The sequence below is a fragment of the Amblyraja radiata genome, chromosome 6, assembly GCF_010909765.2.
Source record: "Amblyraja radiata isolate CabotCenter1 chromosome 6, sAmbRad1.1.pri, whole genome shotgun sequence".
Classification (NCBI taxonomy): Eukaryota; Metazoa; Chordata; class Chondrichthyes; order Rajiformes; family Rajidae; genus Amblyraja; species Amblyraja radiata.
Window position 1 is genome coordinate 43,461,238 of NC_045961.1, and position 12,056 is coordinate 43,473,293.

Consider the following 12,056-nt stretch of genomic DNA (forward strand, 5'->3'; position numbering starts at 1 on the left):
ATAATACAAAACAACTCATGATAATTCTGTCTAGTCTTAGAAACTCGTAGAGGCATGTGTAAATTTTCTGGCTCAAGTATCGAGTGTTCAAATTTAGGATCATTTTCAGATAGGAAGCAGAGTGAAATTGTTGCTGACGTATCTATATGCATGATGTATTGATACATGAAAGCTGTTGGCCACGGTACAGTATCATCAAGCATGTGGATTTATGGAACACAAATTAAGTCTGTGGATGGTATTGAGTTTGAACATGAAACTGGCATTGAAGATTGAGATCAATGTCAGCATTAAAGGCCTCTGCTCCGCCTGGATCGCTGGCAGAATCTGTATACCTCTAGTTAGGTGTCAACTTTAATATTTTGTAACTGATTAGCCCCAAACTTACCACTTCACTTTATCCTTTGCTAATGTCCACCCATACAATTGCTGCCGGATGTGCAATCTTCACGTTATCCACAACAATGAAAGATCATGTTAGGAACGATCCATTCTCTAGCAGATACTATGTGAGGCACAGTAGAATGATGGAGGCCCTATAGTGATCCAAGAGTAAGCATAGACAAAGTTGACGTGGACAGCTGGTTAAACTGAAAATAAAATTAAAATAATTGCTGAAAATGCTCAACAGGTTAGGCAGCATCTGTGGGGAAAGAAAATCAGAGTAAAGCGAATCTGAAACCAAAAGGAGTACAAGTGAACCATTGCTTCACACTTCAATTCTATCTGCAGGAGTGACCTTGAAGGTTTAATTGTTTTTCACTTCTATATTCCACACCTAGCCCAACTCCTTTTTTGGCCTTCTACACTTGGTGATTCAATATTGAATTCAGCAATTCCAGATAAACACCATTTGTATCAGAACTGACTAGCTCCTATGTAAGTTTGTCAATCTGTAACAATTTGTCTTCCCAGATAACACTCATTTAGCTGGGATTCCAGTTATCTTTGATTTCGATGTTCAATGTCTTGCTTTTCACCATTCAAATGCTATTTTTCACCTCTGCTCTCATTTATCACACATCCTTCAGCCAGATCGTCACAATCAACCAGAGTGTACACACATTATTCTTCATTTAGATTCTCCTTTCCTCCACCCTAGTGCCTTCTCAATAATTTCCACAGTTTCAATTTTTCCTGTGCTGATGAAACGCCATCGACTTGAAATCTTAATTTTTCTTCCACAGCTGAGTATCTCTCGTGTCTATTATTTCAGATTTCCAGACTTTTAGACTGGTAATGTTGGCCTGTTTTGAATTAGATGTTGCAGATATGATGTTCAATTCTTTGTTTCCCAAGCTTTGGGCACAAAAAACGATATGTGTATAGTGTCGTGGAATAGAAGGAAACACCCTGACAAATTAAGAATTTGGATCATTAAATGTTGTAATGCTGAATGATATTTTTTCTAAGATTATGAGTAATTTTTCTTCATTTTGTGACCATCTGCTATTTTTGTAGGCTCCAGTGGGGATACTCTGGTCGAAGATGGTGATAAAGATTGTATCCTTGTGTGGGAGAAGTTGCCAACTCCTGAAGAAAGGTCGAAAGCTGAAGAATTGTTGCTACCTTCGACCTTCTTTTGTGGTTTAAGTAGTGATACAGAAGGAGAGAAGGAAGATGACGACTTTGAGACTGAAATTAGAAAGATCAGGGAATTTCAGGTGAAATAGGTTTTGATTGTAATCCGTGAATAATTTCTAGTGTTGCATATATTGGTACTGCCATGGTTAAATAGCCCTATTAAAATATTGGCTCCTTATTTCACAAATTGCCTCTTGTATAAATGGATATCATTGTCAGCTAGCAAAAATGGGGCTATATATTTTCAACGAAGTTAACTTTTTTCATATTTGATATTTAATATTACTAGAATTACATTTTCTAACCGAATGGTGTTAGTTTGGACACATTATTTAACGTTGTAATATTTGGTTTAAAACAGACTGCATGCCATTGTTTGCTTTAAAATATCCATGAATCTGTTAATCTAGTACTATATAGTGAAATAGTTTAATTAGAGCAATAGAATGTTTAATTTACATGCTACTAATTAATGCTTGTGGACCTTCCATAAAATAAATTGCTTTTTTTTTTGTACAGAGAGCACAAGAAGGGCTGATCAGCAGCTCCACTGATGTCTTTTCCACAGCGCAGTTGAATGAACAGACAATGGTTACACCAGCTACTGCTTCTGTGATTGGACAAGCTGAACCAGATTCCACAACACATTTTGAACTAAAGGCAGAATTTCCAGCATCAGATGATGGCAGGCCCATTGATTTATCGAGTAAAAAAGCTATGGAACCTGATTCTACCACAGCGGGTACAAAAAGGGAAAATTGGATGAATTAATATAGAATTATTCTCTTTGTTTGAATGTGATAGAATTTTAGTGCACCTCCAGAAAGCATTAGAGGAGCAGTAAATGAGTAAGTGCTTGAATTTGTGGGGAACCATCAGTATGGGTATTGTGGATTGGAATAATTAGGTCTATAGACGTAGTATTAGAATGGACAAATAATTTATGCATGTTAGTGACAATTTTAAAGGGAGGTAACAAAGTGATTGAGAAGTTTTTATTCAGCACTTCAAGGTTACCATTATTTTGAACTTGTGTTATAAAAATATCTGCTCTATAGTTAAATATTGGGGAGCACGATGTTTTTGAATATTAACTAACATTTTAATAGCAGAAGGAACTAACTGCTGTTTCTTGGCTTGGACATTTTTGAGATTAGCATTTGTTGACTTTTAAGGGCATGATTTGAGAATGCATATTGTGCATTCTCTCGTGCCATAGCCGCTCTGCTTTTATCTGAGAAGCACAACTCAGAGGGGATCCATGGTACCATCTCCACTGTTAGAAGTCAATTAAAATATGCTTGTGGGGGGTTGCATGTATCAATCCCCCACAATCAATCATTGTAAGCATGCAGGTACAGCAGGCAGTGAAGAAAGCGAATGGCATGTTGGCCTTTATAACAAGAGGAGTTGAGTATAGGAGCAAAGAGGTAATTCTGCAGTTCTATAGGGCCCTAGTGAGACCACACCTGGAGTATTGTGTGCAGTTTTGGTCCCCTAAGGACCAAAAGAGGAAGGACATTCTTGCTATTGAGGGAGTGCAGCGTAGGTTTACACGGGATGGCGGGACTGTCATATGCCGAGCGAATGGAGCAGCTGGGCTTGCATACTCTGGAGTTTAGAAGGATGAGAGGATATCTTATTGAAACGTATAAGATTATTAAGGGTTTGGACACGCTAGAGGCAGGAAACATGTACCCGATGTTGGTGGAGTCCAGAACCAGGGGCCACAGTTTAAGAATAATGGGTAAGCCATTTAGAACGGAGACGAGGAAACACTTTTTCTCAGAGTTGTGAGTCTGGAATTCTCTGTCTCAGAGGGCAGTTGAGGTTGGTTCTTTGGATACTTTCAAGAGAGAGCTATGTAGGGCTCTTAAAGATAGCGGAGTCAGTGGATATGGGGAGAAGGCTGGAACGGGGTACTGATTGGGGATGATCAGCCATGATCACATTGAATGGCGGTGCTGGCTCGAAGGGCCGAATGGCCTACTCCTGCACCTATTGTCTATCCCACCCAAAGTAGCATGGAAACGAGCCAATTTGAAATGTCATTGAAGGAACAGAAAATTCTGGCATTTATTTTCCCATTGACACATTTCCTCTATTTCACTAGATCATTAAGAGGAATGATTCTAAAGAACAGCTAGATAGGCTGATTGTAAAGAGCGGCTAGATAGGCTGGCACTCTTTTCCCTGGAGTACAGAGACTGAGAGGTGACCTGATAGAGGTGTACAAAATCATGAGAGGCACAGATAAAGTAAATGGGTGATTTTTTTTTTCTCCTAGGGTAGAAAGGTCTAGAACTAGAGGCATAGATTTAAAGTGGGAGAAAATAATTCAAGAGACTTGAGCAGCAACTTGTTCACACAGCTTGGTGCATTCATGGAATGAACCTCCACCGAAAGTGGTTGAGACAGGTACAATAGTGATGTTTAATATACATTTGAACAGTTACATGGATAGGAATGGCTTAGAGGGATATGGAGCAAATGCAGGCATATTAGACTAGACCAGTTGTGAAATCTGGTCGATATATTACTGTGTTGTATGATTCTAACTGTATGCATTGAATTAAATTGTGCAATTTAGCTGTTTAAAATGACAGTAAAATACAATGCCAATTTCAAACTGTAAAATTACTGGATGCTGTTTAGTGACGTCCCAGTCAATATTTAGTGATTCGTTATGTTTTTCGGTTGCAACTTTTTTCTAATGAATTTTGTTCTTGAAATATTTTCTTTTTATTTTACAGAGAACGGCTTATTTAACTCGATAGGATTTTCTTTTGCAGATTTGGCTGCAAATAATAACGCATACACATTTACACAAAAAGGTAATTTCTGAATACTTTAAGAATTTGTCTGAAAACAGCAGTCATTTGGAACAATAACAGCAGTCATTAAGGAAGCAAAGTAAAATAGTGGTTTATTAAATGAAAAACTAAGCATTTCCATGCCTTTTAATCGCATATTTTTTATAAAACCAGTTGATCGGATTGTGCTGCTGCCTATCTAGCTGGTCTAACCTTTAAAAGACACTACAAAGAAACCCGGAGTATTGGCACTTCTCATTTTTTTTAGAAATTGAATCTACTATTTCATGCCAATAAATTGTTCCACTCTTCAATCCTTTTGTTTCACACCTTCTGTCATTTCATCTCTTTGTCCAACTATCTGTCTATCAAAAACCACCCTCATCTGTACCAACCTACTATCTGCCAGGCTTGGTCATGCTTCCCTTTTTAGTTTTGTTTATTATTATCACGTTACCAAGGTACAGTTAAAATATTTTTTGTTGCATGTTATCCAGGTTCAGCGAAAGGACAATACATGGTTACAATCAAGTGGTCTACGGTGTATAAATACTGTAAACGTTTGTAACGTTTAGTTAAAGATAAATGTCCAGTAAAGTCTGATTAATGATCGTTTAAAGGTCTCCAATGAGGTAGATTGGAGGTTAGGACCACTCTCTAGTTGTGAGAGGATGGTTCAGTTGCCTGATACCAGCTGGGAAGAAATTGTCCCTGAAACTGAGCTGTAGTCTCTGAATAGACTGTTCCAGCTTTCCATCCCCCACCACCAGCACCACCATCAATCTGAAGAAGGACGCTGACCCAAAATGTCACCTGAAAATGTTTTCCAGAGATGCTGCCTCACCCGCTGAGTTACTTCAGCACATTGTGTCGTTTATTTTCTCGCTCAATTAATTGCTAATCTACTTTCAGTGCCAGTGCAGGTGTATTTAACTTGTCTTTGTGGTATGTTCATGAATGTGCAAAGAAGAAGAATTAAATTTGATATATTTTATTGTGTTATGCCCTTGATAATGCATCTTTTTTTCTCGTGAAAGAAACCAATTTTGTGTGGGAAAATGCAGGCATTCCTGTTTTTAAATCAGCGGTGACTCGAATTCCAGGTGATAATGAAGATGATGGTACTGATGTAGTATCTAGTGAAGAGATCCACTTTGAACCAATAGTTTCTTTACCAGAGGTAAACTGTAAATATGCATTATTGTAGGCAGTGTTTGTAGCATTATTCAAGAACAAATACATTATTGTAATTAATTATGTCAGCATGGGTTTGTGTCATGATGGGTTTGTGAAAGTGTTTAGCATTTGAAGTAACATTGATTAATCATAATCCATTTTCCAACATTGGTAAATTATTCAGTGGTCATATTTCCATACGTTTTTTTCTTCTATGAAATTATTTTAAAAGTTGCAGCTGGCTGCACTGAGGTATTTGATATCTATTTGGATACAGAGTGCTGTAATTAAAGATTATCATGCTGTGCTGAAGTGCCCTTCTTCATTGGTGTGTGTGTTTTCAAAGTAAAACAAGCAGATGCTCTAGCACATGGCTTATCAGTTGAGTTTTTTCTTCCGTGCCCTGTGCTTCGAGCAATCAACTATAATCTTGGAGAAAAGATTAGATTGGAACATGCTAGGATATTGAATTTGGCCTGCACACAGAATTCCACTACAGTGCTATTATTTATTAATGATGGATTGAGTTATCATGGAATTTCATTAAAGATGTTGCACAGATTTGTCATTTGGCGAAATCAGCAATTTTCTTGTTACTTGAACTTGTGGGTTTTTTTAGATGTGCTTATTCTGATATTAATTTGTCAAGTTAGTAATTTGCATTGAGATCATTACATACAAAATAAGTGAGATGAGGTTGGGGAAATGGAAGTGGTGACGGCAAAATTTAACAGGATGGATCAAAATGAGTAAAGGGACAATGAATGCAAATGATTTTGCCCCACCTAGTGGATAGAATGACATATCTAAATTGTGTCAATTACACCGTTTAAATGTGGGAAATAATAACTGTAACCTCTGGTTTTAATTTTGCATCGGGCATATTTGGATGCAGATGACCCCTGCATTATGACCATTCAAGTAATGGAAATTCACCATTGCAGAATTGATAATCATTACACAAAAATATGAGATCTGCAATAAAATTTACTCATGAGATTTACGTGTGGAAGGCAAGATAAATATAAATATTTTTTAAATTTCCTCAAGCATCTGAAGCTAAGGAGAGACCTGACAGAAGCATATCAAATTATAGGCGACACAGTTGAGCTGTTTCATGGTGGAAATATCAGAGACTAGGTTGCTGTTTTAACATGATAGGCAATGTTGAAAGGAGATGTTATTACACGCTGCCAGGGTTGGTGGAGGCAGATATGATATGGAGTGCTTTGGATAGGGATATAGATATCGTGGGATATGGATCACATGCAGATAGAAGAATTTAGATAAACTTGGCATCACGTTCTGTACGGACATTGTAGGCCAAGAGGCCTGGTTTTGTGCTGTACTGTTCTAAGTTATTAAACCATTGAGCTGAAGCAACATAATTAACTAATTTGCTTTCCCCTTGCTAATTTAAAGCCCTGAAATCTTCAATGAAATTGGTGGAGTCGGGCAACAGAGCAAACTGACAGATTCAGCATCTGTGTGTTTGGAAACTTGCTCATTATGCAACACATGTCACCTGTTAATCTACATAGCAATTACACATGTTTTGGATCACTAAATTATCCTCAAGCAATGATCCATCACCCTCTTTGCTTTTGACAATTCTTTTCCTTTGAGTAAATTAAGAGATCATGATTAGGCATATACCACCTGCTTAGTTCCTGTTCCCAAATTCTGGTCATATGACCTGCATTTTCTAGTCAATACAACCAATATCCAATGTGTTCATCTGCTGAGTCATCTGTTTGTGCAATGATAATTAAAGGAGCATTTTTAACGACTATCTTTCAGCTATAAATAAATGCCACAAATTTAACTGCAATTATAATTTTGGTTGTCTAATTGATTTTAAATATAAATTTATCTGTATATATATATATATATATATATATCTTATAATTTGGGTCAGTAACTAATATATTATAATACAATTACTGGCTGGCATTATCCCTTTAATTTTCAGAGTCTTGGATTTGCTATTAAATATCCATATTGTGAAAATATGAATAACAAATGTTTTTGTAATGATAGGTTGAAACAAAATCTGGTGAAGAAGATGAGGAAATTATATTTAAGGAAAGATGTAAGTTGTACCGATGGGACAGAGATGCTTCACAGTGGAAAGAACGAGGGGTTGGAGATCTTAAAATTCTCTCTAACTCCCAAAAGCAATGTTACCGTATTCTTATGAGGAGAGAACAGGTTTTGAAGGTCTGTGCAAATCATGTTATCACTGATGAAATGGAGCTCAAATTAATGAATACATCAAGCAATTCTTATGTCTGGACTGCAGCAGATTACACTGGTAAGTTTTTCTCCTGCATTAATCAAACAGTGTGAATTATTTTTTTTAATTGTGCTATTGGTTATGATTACTTTCTATGGGCGCTTCAGTAACAAACTTTATGGAATTCGCTACAGTCTAAATATTTCAAATCTCTGGGAAAACCCATTTTTTAACATTAAATGATTTACTTCATTATATTTACTTTAATAATATAAATTACCTCTTAAGGAAAGTAATATACCCTTTTACAATTTTTCAGATGGCGAAGCAAAAATTGAACAACTTGCTGTCCGATTCAAAACTCCAGAGTTGGCTGCTGTTTTCAAAAATAAATTTGAAGAATGTCAAAAAGCACTTTCACAGCTACAGAAATCTGAAGAATGTCAGGTTATGTCCCAATCAGATGGCAACAATCCTGCCGTTTATTTTGATGTATCTGCTGGTGAGGTGATGTTGGGAAGGATTACCATGGAACTGCTAGCAAATAAAGTTCCACGAACAGCTGAAAATTTCAGAGCCCTTTGCACTGCGGAGAAGGGTTTTGGATTTAAAAAATCGATATTTCACAGGGTTATTCCAGGATTTGTATGCCAGGTATATATTAAACGTTACCTCTTAGTTTTGGGAGCTTGTTTTGTTTTTGTCCAAATCTAGATTATTTGAAACAATTTCTAACTTTAAATGGCCTCATCAATATTTTCTACTTCCTACTGCCACCTGTTCCAAGTTATTTACCATGCACCAATTTTGCTTAATTGAGTGAATAACTAGTATTCAAATATACTTTAAAATAAATATTAGAGGTGTACTGGAGTTCTATTTGTGTATTGTAACCAGTTATTGATGATCTTGTGCTCAAACTATATAGGTTGAAAGATTTCAAAAGAATTCAAACTAGAAAAGCCAGAATGTTCCAAATCTAAGGCACTGATTTCCTCCTCGGGATAATTTCTCCAGCTAAATTGCGAATGTTCTTTCTGGTTCCTAATTTTTTATCTTATTTTCTAAATTATTTGCGCCTTAAATATTGCAAAGGGGAGGACTTTAACTTCTTATCAGCAGAAGGCAATGTAAAAATGAACGAATCAATGCATAGCAACAGCATTTCGTTCAGACCGAAAGGTCTGAATGACAAATAAAGGATTCAATTCAATTCAATTCAATTCAATTCATAGATATGCAGCAATTGAGAGGAAATATTAACAGCATGAGGTTTCAAACTTCAGATGGAATGTATCTTTGCAACGTTTGTTATCTAATCGAATTGCATTCTGTTTCAGGGTGGTGATATCACAAATTCTGATGGAACTGGTGGAAAATCTATTTATGGTGGTAAATTTGAAGACGAAAACTTTATTTTACGACACACCTGTCCTGGTTTGTTGTCAATGGCAAATAGTGGCCCAGACACCAATTCCTCGCAGTTCTTCATCACACTGAAAGAAGTTCCACATTTAGATATGAAACATGTAGTTTTTGGCTATGTAAAAGAAGGCATGGATGTTGTGAAACTAATTGAAACGTTTGGTTCAAAAGATGGCCACACAAGTGACACCATTATGATTACTGATTGTGGACAAATATCTTAAACAGAATACCTGGTTTTCCTCTGTGCTTATGCACACTTATGTATAAGTCTAACATTAAGGATTCAGAATGGTGTAATGCTGGATATTGCCATGGTGTAAAACTGTACTGGTCTAAACTTTGGATGTCAATTTTTTGTTGGATATTGCATGTTTCAGAATAAACATTTTGACAAACATTAACAAGCAGTGGCATCTATCTTAAGCGTACACAACATGGTTTTATAACGCTTGCAGTTTTAGTCAAACTGTAAAAGGAGCAGTGCTTTTAAACCTGGCAACTGGCATGGAAAGAATATTGTCGTATTTACCACTTTTTTGTGAATATAATATTTGAGAATTATTGAGATGCAACTTGGTAAATGCATTCCAGTTCTAAAAGTGAATATTGGAGGCAAAATTATGAGATTTTTGCCTTGATTTTGCATATTCGGTGCTGTTAAAATATTAGTGCAACATTACATTTATTTTTCAATTCTAATCCTTGGATTTTCTGATTCACTGTCTTGATGTCAAGAATTAAGTTAAGCTGTCAACATTGCAAATACTGATTTAATTGTAAAATGTAAATTTTAACAGATTCTCTAGTATTTGCTAATGTTTGTGATTGGCTCTGTAATTTTAAATTGGTAAATTTAAATTGTTAAATCCATAAGTTTATACATATTTATAATAAAGGAATAATTCTGTATCAATTATAAGCAGTTTCTTCTTTTAGGCTCAAATTCATGCAAACTTTAAGTGTGGGGATATACAAACTTACATTAAATTTTACTTTCTAAATGCTTTTCAATTGGGTATCTATTTATGTGCGGCCACGGTGGCGCAGCTGTAGAGTTGCTGCCTTATAGTGCTTGCAGAACCGGAGACCCAGGTTCGTTCCCAACTACGGGTGCTGTCTGTACGGAGTTTGGACGTTTTCCCCATGACCGCGCGGGTTCTCTCCGAAATCGTATGTTCCCTCCCAAACGCCAAAGACGAACAGGTATGTAAGTTAATTGGCTTGGTGTATGTGTATATTGTCCCTAGTGTGTGTAGGTAGGATAGTGTTAATGTACGGGGATCGCTGTTCGGTGCGGACTCAGTGGGCCGATGGGCTGTTTCCACGCTGTATCTCTAAAACCAAGGAAAATTCATAATACCATGACATTTGAAAGCAATTAATATTTATATTTTACTCCAAATGTTGCTGCACAGATTTCTTATGAGGACTAAGTTTTCCTTATTTTGCTTAGGCTGTTGATTTCCCAGTCCATCTCACTGCAATGCTACATCTAGAGTGAATAAATGGGAAAGATCAATTCAGTTGCATTCATTGTAGAACCAAGGTCACCTCAATTTCAGTTGTTGAGCTTAAGTGCAGAGAATATGTGTATGCATACCTGTCATGTTGCACTTAGGACTTTGGGATTTTTAATGTATTAAATTTTTTAAATTTGCACAGACAAGTTAGACTGAGGGGACAAAATGCTGGAGTAGCTCAGCGGGACAGGCAGCATCTCTGGAGAGAAGGAATGGGTGATGTTTCGGGTCGAGGCCCTTCAGACTGATGTCAGGGGAGAAGGAGATACACAGATGAGGAAGTGTAAGGTGTGAAAACAGGGCAAAGGTAATATGGATCAAGGAAAATGTAGAATAGATCATTGTTAGCTGGGAGAAGGTAACAACAAAGCAAACAGATAAAATGTAATCGGAGACAGTAAGAATGTTCGGAGCACTGGGAACGGAGAGGGATGGAGAGAGCGGGAAAGCAAAGGTTACTTGAAGTTAGAGAAGTCAATGTTCATACCGGTGGGGTGTGAGCTGCCCAAGCTAAATATGAGGTGCTGTTCCTCCAATTTGCGCTGGGTCTCACTGACAATGGAGGAGGTCCAGGACAGAAAGGTCAGTGTGGGAATGGAGGGGGAGTTAAAGTATTTAGCAACCGGGAGATCAGGTAGGTTTGAGCGGAGGTGTTCAGTGAAACGATGGCCGAGCTAGAGCTTGATCTCGCCGATACACAGTAGTCCATACCTGGAACAGCGGGTACAGTCGATGAGGTTGGAGGAGGTGCAAGTGAACCTCTGCCTTACCTGAAAAGACTGTTGTGGTCCTTGGACGGTCAAGGGGGGAGGTATAGGGCCTGGGGAAAGTACCTGCGGAGGGGGTGGTTTGGGCGGGAAGGGACTAGTTGACCAGGGAGTTGCGAAAGGGGTAGAGATGGGAAGATGCCGCTTGTGGTGCGATTCCCGTCGGAGGTGGCGAAAATGTCGGAGAGTTATGTGCTGTATGCGATGGCTGCTGGGATGGAAGGTGAGGACAAGGGAGACTGTCCCTGTTATGACGGGGGGGGGGGGGGGGTGGAGCAAGAGCGAGCTTGATACCCATTTTAAAGGATTTTCCATTGGCTCATAAATTGGGAGATACACAGAAAACTGCAGTTGCTGGAATCTAGATCAAAATGCTGGAGTAATTCAGTGGGTCAGGCGCCATCTGTGCAGAGAATTAGACCAGGCAGGATTGCATTTGATAAGGTCCCACATAAGAGATTAGTGGGCAAAATTAGGGCACATGGTCTTGGGGGTCGAGTGCTGACATGGATAGAAAATTGGTTGGCAGACA

General features: G+C 37.8%; 1 protein-coding gene across 4 annotated transcripts in view; it reads left to right on the forward strand.

The window, feature by feature from the left end:
- The window catches only part of LOC116974308 (E3 SUMO-protein ligase RanBP2-like), a 60,276-nt gene extending 50,126 nt beyond the window's left edge, over window positions 1-10,150 (forward strand). For all 4 annotated transcript variants that reach the window (XM_033022639.1, XM_033022640.1, XM_033022642.1 and 1 more), the window contains 7 exons: window positions 1,462-1,664; window positions 2,104-2,326; window positions 4,338-4,418; window positions 5,435-5,577; window positions 7,614-7,887; window positions 8,129-8,463; window positions 9,150-10,150. In XM_033022639.1, the coding sequence (XP_032878530.1) occupies window positions 1,462-1,664; window positions 2,104-2,326; window positions 4,338-4,418; window positions 5,435-5,577; window positions 7,614-7,887; window positions 8,129-8,463; window positions 9,150-9,458 (1,568 nt within the window). In that variant the 3' untranslated portion in view covers window positions 9,459-10,150. The remainder of the gene's footprint in view (window positions 1-1,461; window positions 1,665-2,103; window positions 2,327-4,337; window positions 4,419-5,434; window positions 5,578-7,613; window positions 7,888-8,128; window positions 8,464-9,149) is intronic.
- The last annotated feature ends 1,906 nt before the right edge of the window (window positions 10,151-12,056 follow it).